The sequence below is a fragment of the Onychomys torridus genome, chromosome 23 (genome assembly GCF_903995425.1).
Source record: "Onychomys torridus chromosome 23, mOncTor1.1, whole genome shotgun sequence".
Taxonomy (NCBI): Eukaryota; Metazoa; Chordata; class Mammalia; order Rodentia; family Cricetidae; genus Onychomys; species Onychomys torridus.
In genome coordinates, this window is record NC_050465.1 from 54,845,292 (window position 1) to 54,868,670 (window position 23,379).

Sequence of the window (23,379 nt, forward strand, 5' to 3'; positions counted from 1 at the left end):
ATTAAACCAACTCTAACAGAATCTGTGTGGATCTGCTCTTAACGTCTTTTTGCAGTGATCAGAGAGCAAAGGGACATCACTGCTAAGAATGGTCATTATCATATTGCTCCTCTTTTTGCTAGGTGACGCTTTATTTCTCCAGGAAGCGTAAAAACATCGATTATTTAAGTTATTTATGTTTGAGTAACTTGAAATTATTAAAATAAGTTACACATTTTTCATGGGAATCTCGCTGTGCTTGTGGGATTATATTAGGGCAATAAAAATAACTGTACCTTTTTCCAACCTGGAAAGGAATAGATTTGTCTATTTTTATGGAAGTGCACATTTTGCTGCTACTCTGCTGCTAACATGGTCACCCAAGACCCCAAGTCCCTCTGTCATCTGGGGACTGCAACAGAAATCTTGGGTTCTTCTTCTTGTGTTGACATTCCCTGCCTTCCCCATTCATTACTCTGAGAATATAAAAGGACTGGCTTCCTCCCTTGATAAAGGACAACAGACTAATGAATTTAAGTGCCTGCATCATTAAAATTGTCATCCCTGGTAGACTATTTCAAGTGTAGTATCAAGGGTGGCTAGCTTTTACTCTTCAGGGGGTACAGTGATCTTCAGTTTCTTATGTAAATTTATGCAAAAAGTGCTCCAACAAAATCACATGCTATTTATTTCAAGCCTCACAAGGAATGCTTCATTTCCTGATTTGGTAATGGAAAGAACTAGAGCAGAGTGGAAGTGAGCTGAGTTACAGGTTAACAAATAGAATATTTATTCATTCAGGGATGAAGAAAGTTTGAGAAGAAAGCATAATGGCACAATTTCAGTTGCATTATCAGATCTCCATCACATACCTATTTTATCTATAAACCTTCCTAAAACATAAAGTTTCAGGGTAATACACATCATTTTGCCTGGTTTGTTCATTAGCTTCCACAAGATGATCCCACTACTACTCCATGAGGTCTAAGACGTTTGAGTTTCATTCCTTCCTAATTGTATATTCAGTTATTTTCCCTTCCCCACCCTATAACCTGGCAGTTCTAACAGGGAATGTTTGAATGATCAATTATTAATGAATGACTAATCATTTTTACTGAATCCCTTTAAAAGAAGAATTTCCATATCTTTTCAAAGTACGTATATGTTTCTTTGGTCGGCTCATCATAACACAAGACTAATAGTACTATGGAATCAAATGTTCCAGAAAAGATTAGCTAGAGTACTTTGATTAAATGGATCAAAGCATTTTAGCATTTGCTAACTGATATTTCAAAACACTTGAATGTTCTTAAATCTGAAGTTTGTATAACCCATCATCAGGGGATGTTTTAGGAAGTGGGAGGAACAGCAGAGGCTCCAATCAAATGTAAATCTATTCAAGACCAGTGTTTTATTGAAAGATAATTGTTTAGAAGAAAACAATTTCACAGAGTTAAAAAAAAATCTCTCAGTTGTAATCATCTTGGAAAAATATATTCCCAAGATGTATTTATATATGTATGTATATGACTGTTTATAAAAAGTAAGTGCAGTGGATGGCCACAGTAACTGTAGAAATGTGTGACGCTATGATTGCTTTATGATGGGGTTGGGGAGCTATTAGCATATTTTAGTTAAATCTTACATTTCCAAGTTTAATAAGAAAAGACACAAAAACACATGAAAAAAATCTAAGCTCTTTTGGAGTTCTGATTCTCCTTTTCCTCTTCACTTCAACTTCTTGTTTTAAACTGTTACTTTCATTCCCATATCAATGTGTTCAAATTAAATCATAACATTCATCAAAATTAATCACAAAGCTAAGAAGAAGGACATTGTGTCCGATTTTCACATTTATTCCCAACTCTGTACTTGCTTTTCCAGTGAATTTGAACTCTTTCCAGCTGAGATTGTCGTCCTAGCTGTTGGTGGCCAGACATGCAAATTAGAAACAGCCTCCATTTTCTCATATTTAGAATAGAGATATTACCTAATAGTTTAAAAACTCATTAAGTTGATCACTTTGGATGACCGATAGATATTTTTGTATTCCCAAAATATTGATTACTTCCTTTCTGAAGTACTGTTGGAGTACTTACAGGCCATGAGTGCTTCCAGATCTACTTCTAGTATTCATTGGTGGGATGGGGGTAATGCTCAGTTTATGGCTAATTATTTCTTCCCTGTAGGAGGCAGAGACATCTTTGTAATCTAGTCAATCTACCCATTGACCTAGATCCTGAAAATTTTCAATCTGGCTCCCGGAAAGGCAGCATTATGGATAGGATTGTGTGAGCACATTCCTTTGTGATCTCTCTAATGCTTTCAGATGGTCCTTTCTGAGTCCCCAAGTAGCTTCTTTGTGTGCCTATGATGAATAATATTCTCTGCTCTATCGATGTCTACTGCTCATGACTCCCCAACCTCAGCTCCACAATTGAGAAATCTGCTGTATCCCTCCTGACTTTTCTTTCCCCAGAAGCTGTCACATGACTCTAAAGACTTACCTCATTGCTTTCCTGTCTCTTAAAGAATATTGTCCTTGTTTTCTGATGCAGTCTTCTAAATCATTTCTGTTCTCTCTCTCTCTCTCTCTCTCTCTCTCTCTCTCTCTCTCTCTTTCTCTCTCTTCTTTTTAAAGCTAGTTTCGGATAAAAAGATGTGCCTGGTTGGTAGTGCTTTGTGACATGCTTTTGAGTAATAGATCTAACCATAAGATAGGTAATTGAAATGAATTTAGCATTCTTAAAAAAAAAAAAAAAACTACAGGTAACCCTTCCTCCTAATAAAGATAAAGATTAATGCTATCTATAATAATAGACAATGCCCAGGAATATAGAATTCCTGGCCAGGCTTGCCTACACAGAGAGACTTGGCAAAACCACAACAAATAAACAAAAAACAAATAAATAAATAAAATCTTTTTTGAAGCCTGAGAGTTTATGGACCAATATTTAGTGGCGAGCTCTACAACAAAAATGAAATCTTTCCATTAAGTTTTATTGCAATGCAAAACTGAGAAATTCAACAGGGCTCCCTAGGTATGGAGCCCCAAGCTTCTTCAGTTTGTGCTCTTCTCCGCCTGCAACTTGAGGATCAGATATAAGCTCTCAGCTCCAGTGCCATTCAGGCTTGCTGTCGTAATCTCCTCCATGATGATCATGGACTAACACTCTGAAACTGTAAGCAAGTCCCCAATTAAATGTTTTCTTTTATAAGTCGTCTTGGTCATGGTGTCTCCTCAGAACAATAAAACAATAAAAAGGACACTATGTAAATGCCTTATAAAAGATTGCTGAACATAACATGCCCCACCGGAAGGGCAGCATGGCAAGGATCTAGTCCACAGGTATCTGCTACAATGCCAGTAATAATGATGAAGATGAAATAAACTCACCTGAGATTTAAAACAAACAACTTTTTCATGCTGTAAAAAGAGATTTATTGCCAAAGGCAAAAATCCATATTTTCATATGCCATGCTAGGGGTTTCTATTTCTCCTTGAATGAGATTATGGCTTCAAAATGATCACAAGCTTTATGAAAACCTTTTCTCTTCTTCACCTTCATAATCTGCTCATTCCACAGTGTGTTCTCTGTGTCAGGCTGATCTTTCCAAATCCTGGCAGAGCAGTGTCTCCATTTTATTGAGCACCCATAAAATATAAGTACTATAGGTAAAACATGGAAGAAACTTAGGGAAATGAGAGTACTCTATGTAGTATTATAATGATATACATATTTACCTTTATACAAGTCCACAGAATATAGAACAGCATGACTGAATCATGGTGACAGTATGAACATTGATGACTGATGTATGTACCAATGTAGGTTCAACCAGGTACAAGAGTAGGACTCTGGTGGGAGATGCTCATAGTGGGAGACCTTTGCTTGCTAAAGAGGCTGGGAATACACAGGGAATCTTCCACTTACCTTTTCTGTGAACTGAAAACTATTCTTTTTTTTGAGAACCTTTTTTATTTTAAAATAGATTCTTGTCTCACACAATACATCCCAATCACAGTTTCCACTCCTCCACTCCTAGCTTCCCCCCCTCACCCCTAGATCCACTCTCCCTCTGTGTCCTCTTCAGAAAAGATCAGGTCTCCAAAAGACAATAGCCAAACAGGACAAAAAGAAAGGTACAATAAGATAAGGCAAAAGCCCTCATATCAAGGCTGGACAAGGCAACACAACAGGAGGAAAAGAGCCTTGAAAGGATGCAAAAGAGTCAATGATACACCCACTGCCACTGTTAGGAGCCTCACAAAAAGCTAACTGTCATAGCATATGTGCAGAGGATCTGGTGCAGACCCATGCAGGCCCTATGATTTCCATTTCAGTTTCTGTGAGCCCATATGAGCCCTGCTTAGTTGATTTGGTGGGCCATGTTCTCTCGGTGTCCTCCATCCCCTCTGACTCCAGTCTTTTCTCCTCCTCTTCCGTCCCTCATCTCCTAGGGGAGGAACCTCATAGAGACCTCCAATTTAGACTCTCTCTCTCTGCATAATGTGTGACTGTGGGCCTCTGCACCTGCTCCCATCAGCTGCTAGAGGAAGCCTCTCTGATGATGACTGGACAAGAAATTTATGAGTATTGCAGAATATCATTAGGAATCATATCTACCTACCTACCTATCTATCTATCTATCTATCTATCTATCATCTGCCAGTCTCACTTGGTTCTACCTTAGGTCTCTGAACTATTCAGTCTGCAGTTCCTGGTCAACCAGGAAGTTTAGTGCATAGGCTTCCTCTCAGGTGATGGGCCTTAAGTTAAAATCAAAATTGGTTGGCCATGCCTACATGTTCTGCATCACTACTACCCCAGCACATCTTGTAGGCAGTACAAACAGTAGGTGGAGGTTTTTGTAACTGGGTTATTGTCCAGGTTTCCCTTTCAATAGCCTGCAGAGTACCTTCTTGTGAAACCTATTTTAAAATGTAAGTTCTCAAAACAAAAAAAAACAAAAAAACAAAAAAATCAGTGGCAATGTCTGGTGTAATTGTGATAGAGTTTATTCACAGTCGGTAGGAGAAAGTTTGAAAGTTTATTTGGACTGCCCAGACACAGACATGAGTTATTCATTTATTCATCCATTTGTTCAAATATTTTGCTAGTATGTAAGCCTCAAACACTACACATGGTCTAGAGCAGTTCTGTCTAAAATAACTTTTTACAAAGATAGAAACGTCTTTAATTTGAAACCTCTAATGTGATACTCACCAACTACAGGAAGAAATGTTAATTATGGCTAATTAAAATTAAATTGAAAATTCTGTTCCTTGGTTGCCATGGTTACCTTTTTTAATTACTCACAAGTTACATTTTTTTTTAACAATGTAGGAATAGGAGGAAATGACAGACTTGCACACCAAAAAGAAAATTAATTTGCTTTCTAAGGTTTGTGACTGTTTTATGAGAGCAAGAGGAGGAGTATAATATGTTATCAGTGGACTTTAAGGAGCTGTACTGGACCAAGCTGTAAACATATTTAATATCTACAGAGACATGAAATGAACATTCCAGGCAGTCAAGGGAGCAAGCAGAAACGTGTGTGTAAGTGTGTGTGTGTGTGTGTGTGTGTGTGTGTGTGTGAGTGAGAGAGAGAGAGAGAGAGAGAGAGAGAGAGAGAGAGAGAGAGAATATGGGTATGTGAGTATGAGTGTACTTGTATGTGCATGTGAGTCTGTGTGTGTGTGTGTGTGTGTGTGTGTGTGTGTGTGTGTGTGTGTGTATCTCAGGAGCAGCAAGCAGAATAATGTGAGGGAATTGGGTTGTGATAAGCAGGAAGGAGACAAGCCAAAGGGGGACTCAAGTTTGAATTGTAGAGAAAACAAAGTACTCTGCCATGAGTGCAGTAGTGGAGAGCAGTGTGTGAGTGACGGAACTGTTGGTTTTAGTGAATCGTATTTCCATGCTGAGGATGAGTCGATGTCCAGGGAACTACTCATCAGCATCCTTAGCCACAGTCCACTACATGCTGCTCACCTCAGTTGGTAAAATCAAAGATGCCACCAGACATTGCCCAAAGTCTTCTGGGGGGAAAACTCTTAATTGGGAAGTTTCACCTTATGAAAGGCCAGCAAAGATACATGGTTGAAGGCAGGAAACTTGCCTCGGGGTCCTTGTATGAGGTGATGAGGGACTGAAATAAGGGACTCCGTAGAGTGGAAACTATTGAAAATGTAGACTTAGATGTATGTGTTTTAACTGAAATCCTTGGAATGGCTCTCTCTGCCCCACAGCAATCTAAACTTGGTGAAGACAACTATAGTTTCCAGTTAATCTCTAAATATAAGGGTGCTTTTGTTGTTGCCGCTTTTTGTTTTTTGTTTCTTGGTGTGTGTGTGTGTGTGTGTGTGTGTGTGTGTGTGTGTGTTTTGAGTCCATTTAATACACAGTGTCATTAAGCTTTGGTTGTTTCTTTTCCTTCCTGAGGTCCTGTGTAACCAAGGACTTTGAGGTACAGGACCTTAGGAACATGGGCCTGTTTCCTTTCAATGCTGTTTTGTTTTTCCTTTCGTTACATTCTCCCAGGTGCCTTGATCTTCTCCTCCTCTCTGATTGGGATACCCTGTGTGCACACCTATGTATGGAGCATCTTGTGCCCACAAACCCTCTAGCTCTTATCTCAAAGGTCATGTTCTCACTCTTTCAAACAAATTATTCCTTGTCCACAATCTTCAAAAATTCTTTCTCGTTAATTAACATTAACATACTTTAACATACCATTCTCACCAGAAATATTCAAACGTGATGGAACAGGGACTTATGACTGTTATGGTCACCACTTAAAACAGTGCCAAACACCTAGGATTCTGTATGGGATGGGTTTTCTACTGGCAGAGACACATTTTACTCCATTCAGTCCCTTTGAGACTTAAGATCAGTGAATAAAACGATAGGAAAGCAGTGTTCATTTGTACAGGCTTCAGAAATTGGCATTTGACATAACCTGCTTACTCCCTGAAGGTTTTTGCTTTCAAAATTCTCATTCAAATACCCAGATTTATGTTCACAATTCCTAACAATATTATCTTATACATATTAAATTATCACTCCTCCATATGTGCTCAAAAACTCAGGGTTTTTATACATCGTTACTCTCATCATGAATTCACGACATTTCCTGTTGAATAATATGTAATTTCTGATTTGTGCTCTGCTATTATGCCATTTTCTCAATAAATAATGTCATCCTCTCTCTGCTTTCCTATGATATTTGTTCATGTTCTTAATCCATCTAAAATATTATTATTTCCAGAAGGCTACCTTTTTCTGATAAACTTAACTGTAGTGATACTGTCTTAGAAGAAACCATTTCAGATCCCACACTCTTGACTAGGTGGTCAGCTTGTATTCTAAACAGCTATGTACCTAATTCCGGCAGGCATTTAATTCCTCTCTTGTCTTCATCTAACTCTCTGTTCATCAACTATAAAGTGACTGAGATCTCGTATCTATTTTGTTTTTGCCCTGACCCCAAGTGAGGGGAACAAAGCTGAGAACATGCTTATTGTCATGTTTGTTGTCTCCACAGATGTTTAGTATCCCTCTGCTTTATACACTTACACCCTAGCTTGCTCAATTTCTTTGTGATTACTACATACTGGCATTCTGTTAGCTTCATTATCTATTTCAGTATGTTCTGCCTCAACAACAGAACATGCCCTTTAAGTGCTGAAATGGTATTTCAGGAGCTTCACCTCCCACAAAGTATCTCAGTAGGCGTAAAATGTTTTCCATATTAAGAGCTTTAGTATGGCCATCTAGGTCAGATTATCATGGAGTGAATTCTCAACCTATGTTTTTACTAAATAAATGGCTGTGGGCAAGTTATAAGACACATTTTAACTGGATTTTTCTATGTAATCAACTAGTATGAGTCTTAGCTGTATAGGGGAAAGACTGGATGAGACGAAAATCACTTGAAATGTATAGAAAATTATGTGATCGTGTAGTTGTGTGTTGTAAAGCTTCTAGGTCAACATTTTCTGTTTAGTTTTGCAACCTTCATACTCACATGAATTATGATATAATATTTGCTTATATCTAACAATTGGCTGAGAAAAAGTATTTAAAAAAAAAAAAACAGCAGTCTTCTTTCTCCTTTCAACCCTTTACATTTGCTCCTTTAGTCTTGTGTTCCTTGAGGTTCTCAAGTTTTACCTTCTCTCTCCATGTTAATTCCATACTCGGCTGCTGTATCTGTGCCACTGGGTAGCAACAGATTGGTATAATGAGCTATTGTTTAATGCTGCCTAGGCCTGTCCTAAGACATACTAATGTATCAGTACTAAAAATGTTTGAAATACTAATTTTCCCTCTAATGATCCTAAGCATTTTCTTATGGTTATACCTTAATTCTGAGCCACAGGTCATTACCTCCACACATTGAATGCAGCTGATGTTTCTGTGGTTTAATGTTCCTACCATTTGCTTGATGACCCTGGGCTCTTGTCTGTGTTAGGAGAAGAATCTCAGGGAATGAAAATGAGGTCACCCGATGAGCTTCATATACAAAGTTTGCATTTCAGTGTTTATTTGAAAACATTCATGATGGTGAAAAATGGTAACACAAAGTCTGAATTTTCAAAATGCAAAAGCACAAATAAAGTTTCGGTGAATCAGTCTGATGCTTAAAGACAAGCATTTCAGTTTGAGTTCCTACCATATTCTTTTCAACGTCTCTCTGTGTGTGTGTATGTATGTACCATAAAATAAAACACAGATAACTTTATTTACTGCCCCTCTAAGTGATTGACTTGTCTGCATTATTCTTGCTATAATAATCTTTATAATGTCATTATATTAGTTAAAAATATTTGACAAAAATATCTATTCATGTTATTTTTATGTATGGATGGATATGTGTGTATTTTCTCTTGACAATTATTTTCTTATGTTTTAATATTATAAATAATAATATGAGGAAAAGCTATATGACAAATATTTGTTTGAGATATTGACTCTAAGATGTATGTAATATATATATATATATATATATATATATATATATATATATATATATTTATAATATATACTAATATATACTCTACTCTAATTAGGGGATATATTCAATAGTATTAAGCATTTATAATATATTATTCCATATTAGAATATCCCAGAAATAAAATGAACTAATGTAGATAAACTCTCAATGTATAAATGATCCAAGATTCAAATCATTCAAACTAGGTAATTTTAGGGAATTAACACTATGCCACTTTTCAAACATTTTCTTCATCTGTACAGTGAGATAGTGCCTGATGATGTAACCCTACAAATAATACTGAGCAGATTTGATGGCAATAAAATCTATCTATCTATCTATCTATCTATCTATCTATCTATCTATCTTCTATTTATTAATGAACCTATAGCAAAGCAATTCTTCCTGCATTCTTCAATATTAATATTACTACTAAAAATATGTTTAATTTGATACCATATTTTTACTGAAATTTCCAAACCCCTATGAAGTTCAGTCAAAGTAGGATGCTCTTTGGCTCCCAAAAATAAACTTCATGTAGGATCAAAGTCAGATGACATTGGGATTATACTGAAAACGAAACACAAATACCTCCCTATGGCCTTCATTTTACGTGCCTTTGCCATGCAATACCTGAATATAGTGGTACAGTTATTTGTGTACATATAGATTATATATGTCTTGAAACCTTCTAATCAGAGAGAAAGGAGGCTATCTCTCAATATGAGTTTGGAAACTACAAAAAGTATTGTTGCTGATGCTATTTGAGCCAGATGTGCCTAGACATTTACTTTCTGTCCCAGTAAAAGAATGGATATTGGAAGAATTTATCCATGGTGTAGGATATAAAAAACAGTCCTTCTCAAGAGAAATAACAAACTCATGGCCACCCAACAGACTGTCATCTCAGAAGCCAAGCCACCTGGTTCTCATCCATAGAAATAAATCATGTTTGAGCTAACTTAATTAGATGACAGCTCTCATTCCTTATTTTAATTCAGTTCCCACAATTTTACTTCTCTGCAGTCAACTGTAGTATAAAAACAGCATTATCATGCAAGGAGGAATTTTGATCATTTGAGAAGGAGAAAGAAGAGAGAGCATCCACTCTCACCCAATGTTTATTAAAGTATGCTGTTCTAATTGTTATGTTCATTGCTGGTGATTGCATTGTCAGTATTCCCTAGAAGAACAGGACTGATAGAATGTGCATTATAAAGTGGGAATTACCAGGCTGGCTTTTGTGATACAGGCTAAGTAGTCCAACAATAGCTGTCTGTAGACTCAGAGGGTAAGAAGCCGGTGGCTGCTCAGCCTACCAAGCTGAAGGAGATCCCAAATTAATGCTGAAGACCTGGAAGACTCCTGCAGAGCCACAGGTTGTCAGTCCATGTTGGAAGGGCACAGGGTCTAGGTTTGATGTCAGTGGAGAAGGGCAGCAACAGCAGTACAACAGGATAGAGCTCCCCAGCAAGAAGCAGAGGCCGGTGCTGTGTTCTGGGTGGCTTTGCACGGCCTTTTCTCTATCGGGACAGCTGCTACTGGAAGGGCCCTGTGCTGAATTGTTTTACATCAAATTGATACAGGCTAAAGTCATCTGAAAGGAGGGAACCTAGTAGGATGACTAAATGGTCTTAATAATAATAATAATAATAATAATAATAATAATAATAATAAAACGGAGTCAGATACTGGGATGAAAAACTGAGAGATCAGAGGAATAGGACAAGCCACAGCTAACCTCACCTCACCGACACAATCATTCTCCAAAGAGGCCTACTTTCTATGTATCCATGTCTACATGCCTTTCTGTTCTGCCCTCTCACTTCCTCTCACTGCCCAGCTACATCACTTCCTGTCTGTCTGTACAGACCTCTAGACCTCCATGGTTAGTGCTGGGATTAAAGGCATGTGCCACCATGCCTGGCTCTGTTCCTAGTGTGGCCTTGAACTCACAGAGATCCGGATGGATCTTTGCCTCCCAAACGCTAGGATTGAAGATGTGTGCCACCAGCAAGGTGGTGGTGGCGCACGCCTTTATTCCCAGTACTCAATTAAGAAGATTAATTAATAAGATCAAGCTGTACACAAACTCATAGGGCATTTTCTAAATTAGTGATTGATGGAGGAGGGATCAGCTTTTTCCTGGACTGGTGGTCCTGGGTTATATATATATATATATATATATATATAAAAGCAGGCTGAGTAAGCCAGTAAGAAGCACCCCTCCATGGCCTCTGCATTGGCTCCTGCCTCCAGGTTCCTATCATTGATGTTTTTTATGATCAACTATTATATGGAACTGTGAGTGAAATAAACACTTTTATCTACAAGCTGATTTTGGTCATGATGTTTCATCACAGCAATATTAACTCCAACTAAGACAGGTCCTCTACTCCAGAGGATGAGATGTGTCCCTTAGTTAGCTTTACTGGAAATGCCTTCTCAGATATTTCAGGAGAATATCTCTTAGTTGGTTCCATATCCAATACAGTTGAGAATTAAGATTCTCAAGAGTGATTGTTGTTAATATTTTACAATTCTTTATTTATAAATGAAAACTTTTTTATCCCCCCCCCCCCCCCGCCTTCCCCCAAAGCATCTCCCATTCCCATCTCCTCCAGGGCAAAGACTCCCCTGGGGATTCAGCTCAACCTGGTAGATTCAGTCCAGGCAGGTCCAGTCCCCTCCTCCCAGGCTGAGCAAAGTTTCCCTGCATAAGCCCCAGGTTCCAAACAGCCAGCTCATGCACTAAGGACAGGTCCCAATCCTGCTGCCTGGATGCCTCCCAAACAGTTCAAGCTAATCAACTGATTCACTTATCCAGAGGGCCTGATCCAGTTGGGGGCTCCTCGGCTATTGGTTCATAGTTCATGTGTTTCCATTAGTTTGGCTATTTGTCCCTGTGCTTTTTCCAATCTTGGTCTCAACAATTCTCGCTCATACAGTCCCTCCTCTTTCTCGCTGATTAGACTCCTGGAGCTCCACCTGGGGCCTGGCCATGGATCTTTGCATCCATTTCCCTCAGTCATTGGATGAGATTTCTAGCACGACACTTAGGGTGTTTGGCTATCCGATCACCAGAAACTTTTTTTTATCCTAGGTATAGATACACAGGAAACATTCATAGAGTGAAGTTTAATACTCCAAGGCTAAAGGCATCCATTGGCAGATCTTGAAAAGATGTTACCTGTAGATGGAACAAAAATGCTTATTACTATGATATTTAAAAAGGAGTTCCAGGGGCTGAAGAAAATGATAAGCAGTTAAGAGTACTTACTACCCTTGCATTACACTGAGTTCAGGTCCTAGCACCCATATGGCAGTTCACAACTCCCTGTAACTCCAATTTTGGTGATATGATGCTCTCCTCTGGCCTTCAGGGACACTAGACACTCACATAGTGCACATGTACATGCATGCAGGTACTCACAAATACACATAAAGTAACATTAATTGGTTTTACAAAGCTCTAGATGTTCCTTAGTCCTTTATTTTGTCTATGTTTCATTTAAAGAGCAGGTTTTTTGTTCCTTTGTTATTACTGGTCAATATTTTCCTCTTGATGGTTCCTTCTTTTGTGTATGTATGATGACTTTGTTGTATTTATTATATTTTTACCTTATTATTAGCTGATTTTAAATTTATTTTTTTGTTTAAAAATGCGTTTTTTTCTGAAGCATTTACAATTAGCATCACATCCTTATAGTATTTGTGGATGTTCTGTTAGTGTCTGCCATAATTTAAATGGTACCTCTTGGAGCTGAGGGATGGATCAGTCAGCTAATTCTTGCTCTGCAAGCATGAGGATCTGAGTTCTATTCCCAGCATCATGTTAACTAAAATCACAGCTGCATATGACTGTAATCTCAGACTGGGGGTGGGGGGGGGGTAGATTGACAGATCTCTGGGGATTATTGTCTAACCAGTGTAGCCAGATGGTGAAACATGGGTTAAGTAAGAAACACTGTCTCAAAACAGAAAGGTGGGCAGTTGCTGAGGAAGACACCTAGCATCAACCTATGGTCTCTGCTCCCAGCACACTCCTGCATTGCCCCATGATTCCTCTTTCATACCCAATGTTGCTGACTATGACTTTTTTCTCTCTGTAGCTATTTCTTTTTGTCTTCTTTTGACTAAGATTCTAAGTTATCTGCCTATCTCCTATGGGGAGATCTGCTTCTGATTTTGTTGGCCTGTATTATATTTATTAGCTGAGTTTAATTTTAGGTGTCCATAAATTCCTATCATGATTTAATTGTTTCTTTCTAGAAAAGCATGCATGCAATTGAATATCTCATTTATTTTAAGTCCTTTATATATATGGGCCAGAGAGATGGCTGCTTTTCAGACAGCCTGTGTTTAGTTCTCAGCACCCACACTGGGTGGCTTTGGACTATTGTAACTCCAGCTCTAGAAGTTCTGATTGACACCTCATCCCAGTGTCTACAGTTGCTTACACACATGTGACACACACATATAAATAAGCAATAAAATAATTTTTCAAAAACCATATGGAATTTTCGTAAATGTCTTCAACTTTATTTGATAATTTAATACAAATCCCTTATTTGAATTAATTCTAAACTTTTCGGATATTATGTATTTTTTTCTTTTATATTCCAATTGTTCTGTTTTGCTAACCTAATGCAATTTATACAATTGCAGCATTATGAGAAAATATGGCTTTTGTAACTTTTTTTCATTCTTATAAAATTGTCTGGCCTATATAAATTTCCACAGAATTGCTGGTACTACATATTTAATGAATATTGATTTTTGTTTTAGTTCAGGCTTTTTATTGTCGAATTTTATATATCCTTACTTTTCCTTTTTTTTCTTTCCTGTCATTTTGGTTTATAAATCTGCAATTACTTGAGAAATATTAATTTTAAGGTAGATTAGTGGTATAGTGTTTGTCTAGCATATGTAAGGCCATGGTTTCAATCCCCTGTAACACATGAACACATGCACAAATGCACACACACACACACACACACACACACACACACACACACACACACAGAGAGAGAGAGAGAGAGAGAGAGAGAGAGAGAGAGAGAGAGAGAGTGAGCTTTTTATAAAAATAGGAATTCTGTTTTCTTTCTTTTCCCTCTTCTGCTCTCCATTTTATTTTCATGTCTTTTCTTTAGAGCTCAGCCCTGTGTTTACTTCCTTTTCCCCAGGTCCTCCAGGCCAGCAGCCCTGTAATCTCTCAGTATTATAGGGTTTGCATTAATGATGCAGTTTGGTGTTGAAACCATAGATTCGATCATCTGGGTTCTGGTTCATATCATGAGATTCTCTGTTCAATACAGATTCTCCCAATTTATCACTTATAAAGTGTAGTTTCAAGCAACTTTGTCCAGTAACTCTTGTCCAAATTTTGTCTCATTTGATTGAGAAATCTTAGCACTGTTCATGGTTTAACAATAAGTTGGCCCTTGTCTGCCACCTGACACAAAGCTCTTTCAGACTATTTCCCCACCCAAAGCCAAATGGCCTTTTAATTCTGAGCCTCAGCTCAAGATCCATGGTATCACCCTTACTTGGTTTCTGTTTTATGTTTCTTTTTCTTTTCATCCTTTTATCAAACTTTTTAAACCCATCCACCTTTAAAATGATATTTTCACCAATTTTGCCTTTGAGACGTAAAGCTCATTGGCTAACACAGGTGCCATAGATGCTAATGCTGGTTATTCCTGGGTCTACTGTGTGGCCCTGAGACAACTTAATCTCTTTGTGGCTCAATGTCTTCATCCATAATTTGAGGGGATCACCAGTTACTAAACATTTTGTCCCTTTTTCAGGATGATTTAATGTTTGTATATATGTATGTATAACTACTTATGACCCTATGTAACACACAGTAATTATTTAATTAGTGGAAGTTGTTATTAATTGTATTGTTTGTAAGTAGAGTCTATGACCCTGTGAATAGAATTTAGTTTTCCTGGATCATCTTTAGTTATATATTGTAAAATATAATGGAAGCTTGGCAATCTATGTGGTTGTGATTCTTATCTGTGATATTATTTATCAGAATACTCTAAGATAATTGGTGATGTATAATGCAGCTGTATAATTTTGGATTCTTGTGATCACAAAACATGTATTTTGAATTTCATATTCTAGACTTTTCTGTGCATTTGAAAAATATTGTTTTAGGCCAAATGCATTTAGCATTTACCCAAGGAGTTCTTTTCAAGTCCAAAAAGATTCTACCACAATCATGTTTCATGATCAATCAAAAACATATATTTCTAACTTGCAACACAGGCACTTTCCTATAGAAAATGGTGTCTCTAAATGACTCTCCTTAACCTATCTGCAATTCAGCTCTTCTACCCAAATTTTAGGTTAATGTCTTGGTATATAAAACCTATGCTAAAAATTACACCGACGTATGATATAGTCATATGTACTTGGGGGTGTTATTGCTTTATTAAACAGTCTTACATTCACTGAAATTGTAAATGACTCCATTAGCATTCCAGGTTTTTTTCATTTTCTTTCTCGTTTCTTACATTACACAAATATGCTGTGTTGTGAGAGAGAGTGGGCCAGTCAGCCATCTCTCTGCAGCTATAGACATCCACTTGGCATTAAAGAAGCCTCTGGCTGCCTGGTGACTACACACAGTGCAGGGTATATTTCTTCTACATTAGATTATTGCTACAAATTCTACTTATTCTTATTCATAAACAAATTTTACAATATCTCCTTTAACTTATAAGTTCAGATGTAATATTAAAAGTGCCCAAAATATGAATCTTTTTGTCATTGTTGATACCTGTTTTTAAATTTCCTCCAGTATGTCATCATCATAAAATAGTTTGGCCTTATGGTCCAGGCCTTACACTAGCTGAAAATTAACTTCCTGTATGTATAGCATTTCTCAATATAGGCTCTTGATTTAGAGGTGGTCAGCGATGGTGACTATTCATTTTCTACTTTGCATTTCAGTAGAAATTGCCTAAATTCTGCTTATATTATTTAAATGATTTGAATCTTTCTTAAGATTTTTGATTTATTATATTTTTATTGAATTTATTTATTTATTTACATCCTTGTCACCATTTCCCCTCCCTCCTTTCCTCCCAGTCCCTTTCCACCCAACCCCCTCTCTGTTCCCATCCCCTAAAACACTCCTCCTCCATTTCTGTTAGGAGTCCTTAAATGGTCCAAACTACACAATTGTACCATATGTACAGAGAGCCCAGGTCAGTCCCATGCAGGGTTCCTGGTTGTTGCTTCAGTCTCTGTATGTATGAGTATCGGGGTGTGTGTGTGTGTGTGTGTGTGTGTGTAGATCAGAGGACAACTTTTAGGAGTCAGTTTTCTCTATCTACCATGGCTTGCAGGGACCAAACTCAGGTCGCCAGGCTTTCATTGCAAGTGCTTACTACCTGCTGGTCTGCTTCTCCAGCAAACTTCAGGCTGCTGATGAAATTCATTTGTATAGCCATTAGCTTCTTAACATTTCTATAATTTAAAAGTATCCTTTAAATCACGTACAATCAATCCTGATAACTCTATACTCCCTTCGTTCTCATTTGTTCAGTTATTTAATTAAAGGTCAAGTGCTGGCATGTCGCAGGAACTAAGCCAGGCCCTAGGGATTTTAGACACAGCCCAATGCAGAACTGAACTTCTTTATGAACTCTGTATTTGATGGTTCATTTCTGGACCCTGGATCTTGGTATCAGTGATTTAGGACCAAACCTAGAATTACACTTCAGAGACGTTGCCAAAGTTCGTGAGTTCTCATTCTTTTTAAGACTGTCACACAATCTCATCCACCTTCAGAGAACGTTTTCTTTGAAATCTTGCTTAGTTTAGGCTGAGTACCTAATGACTGTCATTAGCTTTTGCCTCTGCCTGTTGTAAATTTTAGATGGCATGACTTTTTGCCAGGCTACCATCTAATCCCTTTCCCATGTCTCTCTCCCTCAAGAGTCTTCAGAACTCATCTCCAGTTGTGTAATGCTATTCTAGATTGCTATCCTGTTTTACAGACAGAGGTAGGCTGATGCCCTTCTGATTGGATTGAGATGAGAAAAGGAGGATTCTGGAGTCTTTAGAGATTCCAAGTTTTTAATCATTCTTTCATCACCTACATTGCATGTTTCTGACTAAAAATCATGAGTGCTAAAATTAATATGAACCTTAAGACTGTTAAGGTTGGACTTGCACTAAACTAAAATATTACAATCAACTCTGTGATGGTACTATCCATCTTCTAATTTAATGGATACTTTCTGAGGCTCCATTATGCTACAAAACACCATGATAGGCTCTACATGTGCCCTACATGCTTGGTATAACTAAGTAGTTGTTAATTATTATCATGTTGTAGATGTAACTGTCTTGTTAAATAAGAAACACAGAACCAATTGCAGAGTTAAAAACCACGAGGTCAGAGCAAGAGCGAAAAACCTCACCCTTCACTGCTTCTGCTGTCCTTCCTCTCTGCAAGAGACCTACTTCTGTGTGTTCTGTCTTTTTATAGATTTTCTGTTCTGTTTTCTCATTGGTTGTAAGCCCAGCCACATGACCTCCTCATCACTGCCTGTTTGTACAGACCTCCATGTCTTCGATGGTTGGTATTGAGATTAAACGCCTGTGTCTGCCATGCTGGCTGTGTCCTTGAACACATAGAGATCTACCAAGCTCTGCCTCCCAAGTGCTGGGATTAAAGGCATGCACCACTACCGCCCGGCTTCTGCTTTGGCTTGCTCTGACCTCAAGGCAACTTTATTAACATACAAATAAAATCACATTTCAATACAAATAAAATATCACTATATTTCCCCTTTTCTATTTTAATAAAAAGAAAAAAAGGAAAAAGTTATAACTAATATAAGAAAAACTATATACAAAAGTATAATAACTATATATACAATATATACAAACAATAAATACCTAAACAATGTCTAGTCCATTTGCATTTGACAAATTCAGAGAAAATAATGCCATTATCTATCCTATTTTGGTAAGTCCAAAATGTACCTGATTCATTTTCTACCCTAACTTATATTACTAACAGAACTGTCTTATAACGTCTTTCAAATTTATACACTTACAGCTCTTAGTGAGTTTTTCTGAAAACCCTAACAAAGATAATTATAACTATAAGTAACTGATCTTCAACTCCCTCAGAGACCCAATAAGGAAATAATACTACCTAATAAAAAAATAAAAACAGGAAATGCATGCAAGCAGCTTCCAAAAAAAAAAAAAAATGTGAGCTGACAGAAACAGCCAGCTGCCTAGACAGTCACGTGAGGTTTATCCGCAGTGTTGGGGCATCATCTTCAGTCTATAGGCTTAGTGTATCTGACAGACTCATTTGTGAACTAGGATGTATACAAGGTCAACAGTTTGACCTCACATTTGGTGAGAGCAGTCCATGTACCAGAAACACCTGAATTCCATTAGTGTCATGTCATGATTCAGGATTTTAAATTCTGGAAATTATTGATGTTTTTTCAATTCAGCTGTCCATTTTTCTTGGCTGGGTATATGTGGCTTCATCTCGGCATCCCGTTCTTCTCCGCATCCCTCTATTAAATGCCAGTCTACTATTGAGAAGGGTGAGCTTAGTTATTCTTGAAGAATAACTGTTTCATCTGCTGTTCCATTGCACATCAGAAGCCATCGGCCCAGTGCCTGTCCAGCTGCCTTAGAAGAAAAGGGCATGGTACCTTTTACAGATTGCAAAGGCCACTCACTTCAGGGATGGTGCCATATTGTCCTGGCTTCAGAAGACGCCTTTTGTTAAAGCCACAACCACACTTGTTTTGGCAAGAATCGGTAGTCCTTGGTTTCATGTCCTGTCTGTCCTGTTTGTCAGCAGTTGATTCGAGGATACTTTGTTGTCCAGTGGCTAACTTTTGCCACAATGAAAGTTAACTTCATATGCAGTTTCTTCAATGCCCATATTTTCTCTGAAGTAGATTGGTACTGCTGAGAGCCGACATGTCTCATAGTCATAGCAAAAAAGAAAAATTCCTAAGTTATTAAAACATTTTAAATGCCATATTCTATAGACCTCTGAAGGGTTTGAAGAAGACATGTCTATCTAAAATATATCTGTTTGGTCTTGAAAACACACCTAATATGACTACAAGTTCAATTGTAATGTCTAACCACTAACTTTCATTTCTGTATATCCAATTAGTTGGTAATACTAACATTCAAGGATTAGCAAATTGCATTACATTGTTAAATGAATGATAAAAATACAATATCTTGAGCAAGATTAGAAATATGTGTATGGTATATTCTAACAATCTCAATCTCAATAATAATAATAATTTGTATACAATATAATATAATCCAATCCAATGTAAAGTATTTAAAACTAGTTACTGTCTTTTTCTTTTTTCTTTTTTCTTTTTTTTTTTTAAACAAGCACCTTTTGCCTATCCCTTTTCCTAACCCTTAACAACAACTTGTAACCAACCCTCCTAAACAATGAAAACTATCCCAGACCCAATACCCATAAAAAGACCAAAAACCACCCACCCCACACCACCCCTTTGGGAATGTGGGGGTCGTATTCTTAAAATTGCTTCCTGCTGGGTATGGGCGAAGTTATCTTTATTCTTAAAAGAAAAATTTTGGGTTAGTTGACAAATTCTAGGAAAGGTAACTATATTCTTTGTTATCCATAATGCCAAAGTTCAGGGTTTATCTCAAATCCTTATTCAAGTAGTCTTTGAAACTGGATCATCTCAGCTAGCCATCTCAGAATTGCTCTAAGCACTTTGTAGTCCAAAGCTGATCTGTAGATGATGTTTGTCAGCTTAGTGATATTATTTTCCACGTGGAATTGTCATTGTGGGGCCCCATCTTCTTCCTGGAGATTTCAGTTGATGTTAGGCATGGCCGTGATTTCCTGCAGAAAACTGAAAAGTGACTCGAACATAAAGACATGTATAGGCAGCTAATTTCTCTAGAATTAATTAGTATTCTATATGACCATTATTATCCTAACAAAGTTTATATATATATATATATATATATATATATATATATATATATATATACATTATAAATTTTGATATAAAATTCATACTTGAAGAAAAGTTTAAAGAATCAGAATAGAATCAAAGAATTGAGATTAGTAATAGAATAGTCCCTTAATTAATTTGGTTTTTCTCCTGTCCGATGTCAGAAGATCATGTAGTTATAAATCTAAAAATCAACTACTATCTCTTAATAAGTTACTATGTTTATTTCAACATAATGCATCCTTAGTCATAGCTTCTAAGTTCCTAAGGCAATGAAAAACATGCTTAAATTATGGTCATTGCTTAAAAAATTTGTCAATATTACTATTTATTAATTTTATTGAATCGTGTAGCACTTATCTTGTTTATTAAAAGCATTATAAATTTTAAATAATTTTAATATATTTAAACTATGAAACATTGATCATTTGCCAGCAACATCATTAGGTATTAAACATAAAAAGATTTTAATATTTATTTTCACCCAATATAAATGAGGAGGCTAGTTTTTTAATTTTAGTGTATTTCCTCATGTTTTAATACTCATTGTGATAAGGTATATTTTTAATCCTATTTAATTTCAAGTCTCCAGATAATGTCCAAGTCAATAAACATGTCTGTTGTGAGAGGTGCACCCAAATTAAATTCTGATTAAAACTTATCTACTATGTTCCCTGGGTTGAACAAAGATCCCATTTGTGATGTCTGAAGATGATTGAAAGTCTTTATATTTGGAAAGAACTTTTTCTAATTTGTAACATTAATATTCCCTGCTAAGACCCATGAACCAATCTTTCATTTTTCTGGAATGAAACTCACTCATTCCTCACAATTCTTGCAAAATGTGTTTACATACTTGACGACATTGCAAATTTTCTCTGCTCCTTTTAAGTCATTAAAGATTGGGCATCTCATTTGTTAGATTGGGGACACAGGTTTCATATTGCTTTGCCTGTGACAACAGTTACAGAATTCTAAAACAAGTGGCATCCCTTGCATGGCTGGTGTGTTTAGGGAAAATGAAAAGATTCCCTTGAACTTGTATCCAGGTTGTTCAATTCTTACAGAAAGGACACACATCTGGCAGTAAACAGGAAAAGGGAAACTATGACCTTGATTAAAATAACAAAGAATATTGTTTAGAAAGAAACTTAATGCCTTTAACATTTTTAAAAATTAGGAAAGAAAGGTTGTGATTTGATGGTTAAAAATCAAGCTTGGTTTTAGAGGGAGTCTATGAAATAAATTGCAAAGTCTTCTGAGTGTGAACAGTGATGTGGTTTTGACATGACCACTTCATTGCATTTATGATGAGCACAGAAACTGAATGCAGAAACATTGAGGATGAATGTAGAGGGAGAGCAGGAGCCCTTGCCCGTCACCCCTCCCCCATTACTGATGTGGAGTGGTCCTCAAAATTTGACATATTTTATTCTGAGAGGCCAAGGTCTATACAGGAAGTCTAGACTGTGGTGGACCTCCCGATGGATAAGCTCAGGCTTATTACTATTCTGGAAAAGTCTCTTCCCTTTTTCCATTACACTTGATTTATCTGCTCTTCTGTTTTCCCTCTGCTGCATCCAAACAAACACCTTCCTCCTTGCTCTCACACAACAGCTATTAATTGTAATTAAGTGTTTTCTGCTCTATAAAATGTTTGTTTTTAGCATTTTTCCTGCAATAGCATAAGCATCATCAAACAAATACAGTATGTTAACAAAACAGCCCCAACAACTCCACTGAGAAGTTTGTCTAACCCTGACCATTGCATCCATTTAGGTTTCTAACTCTTTGTTGTTGTTGTTTGTTTGTTTGTTTGTTGAGACTGGGTTTCTCTATGTAGCTTTGGAACGTGTCCTGGAACTCACTCTTAGACCAGGCTGGCCTCAAACTCACAGGATTCCCCTGACTCTGCCTCCGGAGTGCTGGGATTAAAGGCATACACCACCACTGCCTGGCCTTACCTTCCTAAATTCATTTGTGAAATCAACTAGCAGTACTAATTAGTTAGAAACATATTACATGAAATGCACATATGAAGTAATTTTTCCTATTTCTAATTCTATGTGTCACATAACTCATACACATATAATTTGCATAATAAAACAAAATATAAGTGTTTACATTTTTTAACATCTTTTCACAGAACTAAAATTTCAGTAGTTCCTTAAAAATGTATCTTCATAATTTTAAGGTTTTTTGTTTTTGTTTTTGTTTTAGTTTTGGTTTTGGTTTTTCAGGACAGGGTTTCTCTGTAGCTTTGGAGCCTGTCCTGGACTAGCTCTGTAGACCAGGCTGGCCTGAAACTCACAGAGATCCACCTGCCTCTGCCTCCTGAGTGCTGGGAATACAGGCGTGCACCACCACTGCCCGGCAATTTTAAGTTTTTTACCTTAAGTACATTGTTAGATATCATTTTATAACCAAGGTGAAGACATAGTGAATTCTTTTTAGGCTAGAGAAATATGGGGTTTTTTTTTTGTGGCATTGATAAAACTATAACAGAAATCTCATGTTTATGTTTTTATTGTACATTCCTATATATACATACGGTTTTTTTTTCTTTTATTATGTGTTTTAAAGGGCCACATAATAGCATCCTGTGATGCTCGTGGAGTTACAAAGCTGTGGGACTTCAGGAAGCTCATTCCAATTGTGTCCATTGATGTGGGTCCAAGTCCCGGCAATGAGGTGAACTTTGACTCAACAGGTAGGGTCCCTTTTGTTTCACGCTTGGCACCAAACTAACATAATGTTTTGTTTTTCTGAAATGCTTTTTTTCCCCTTTAAAGCTGTTGGTAATATTTTATTTGTAATTTTCTGTTTCAAATATACCAACCATGATATTTGTAGTTTATCTTACAAAAGAATTATATTGATCACAGAAGGAAATAAATAACAAAGAAGAGAAGTAATACTAACATAGACACACCATAAGCTTTCTGACAGCATCATGTATACCCAAATAGCCCACATCCCATAGACTCCTTTCCAAGGTAAACTAACTGGGCTTCCTGAAACACAGGTAACTGAGTGGAGAAGAACTGAAATTGTATCAAGATGAACTTGAAACATTTTAATGAGATAGTTAAATTATAAAAAGTTAATAAATTGCTCAGAAATGCTCGAAAATGTGTATACACATTCATCTACTATTGTAATTAAGTGTTTGTGCTCTATAAAATTATTTGTTTGTAGCATTTTCCTGAAATAATGTACAAATTATCAAGCAGATAAAATATTTCATCCCTACTGATGATAAATAGGATGGAGTCTGCTGTTAAGCAAAGTAATTCCAATCGTCCACTTAGAAGATTAAAATACCTCTACATCTTCATATTTAATATTAGCCTCTGTTAGATGAGGAATGGACAGTAGATCTTCC

The 23,379-nt window shown here is 36.9% G+C and overlaps 1 protein-coding gene across 1 annotated transcript in view; it reads left to right on the forward strand.

The window, feature by feature from the left end:
• Spag16 (sperm associated antigen 16) overlaps positions 1-23,379 on the forward strand; it is a 443,187-nt gene that overhangs the window by 208,069 nt on the left and 211,739 nt on the right. Inside the window, exon 5 of the mRNA XM_036173632.1 lies at positions 22,578-22,704. Coding sequence (XP_036029525.1) covers positions 22,578-22,704 — 127 coding nt within the window. The remainder of the gene's footprint in view (positions 1-22,577; positions 22,705-23,379) is intronic.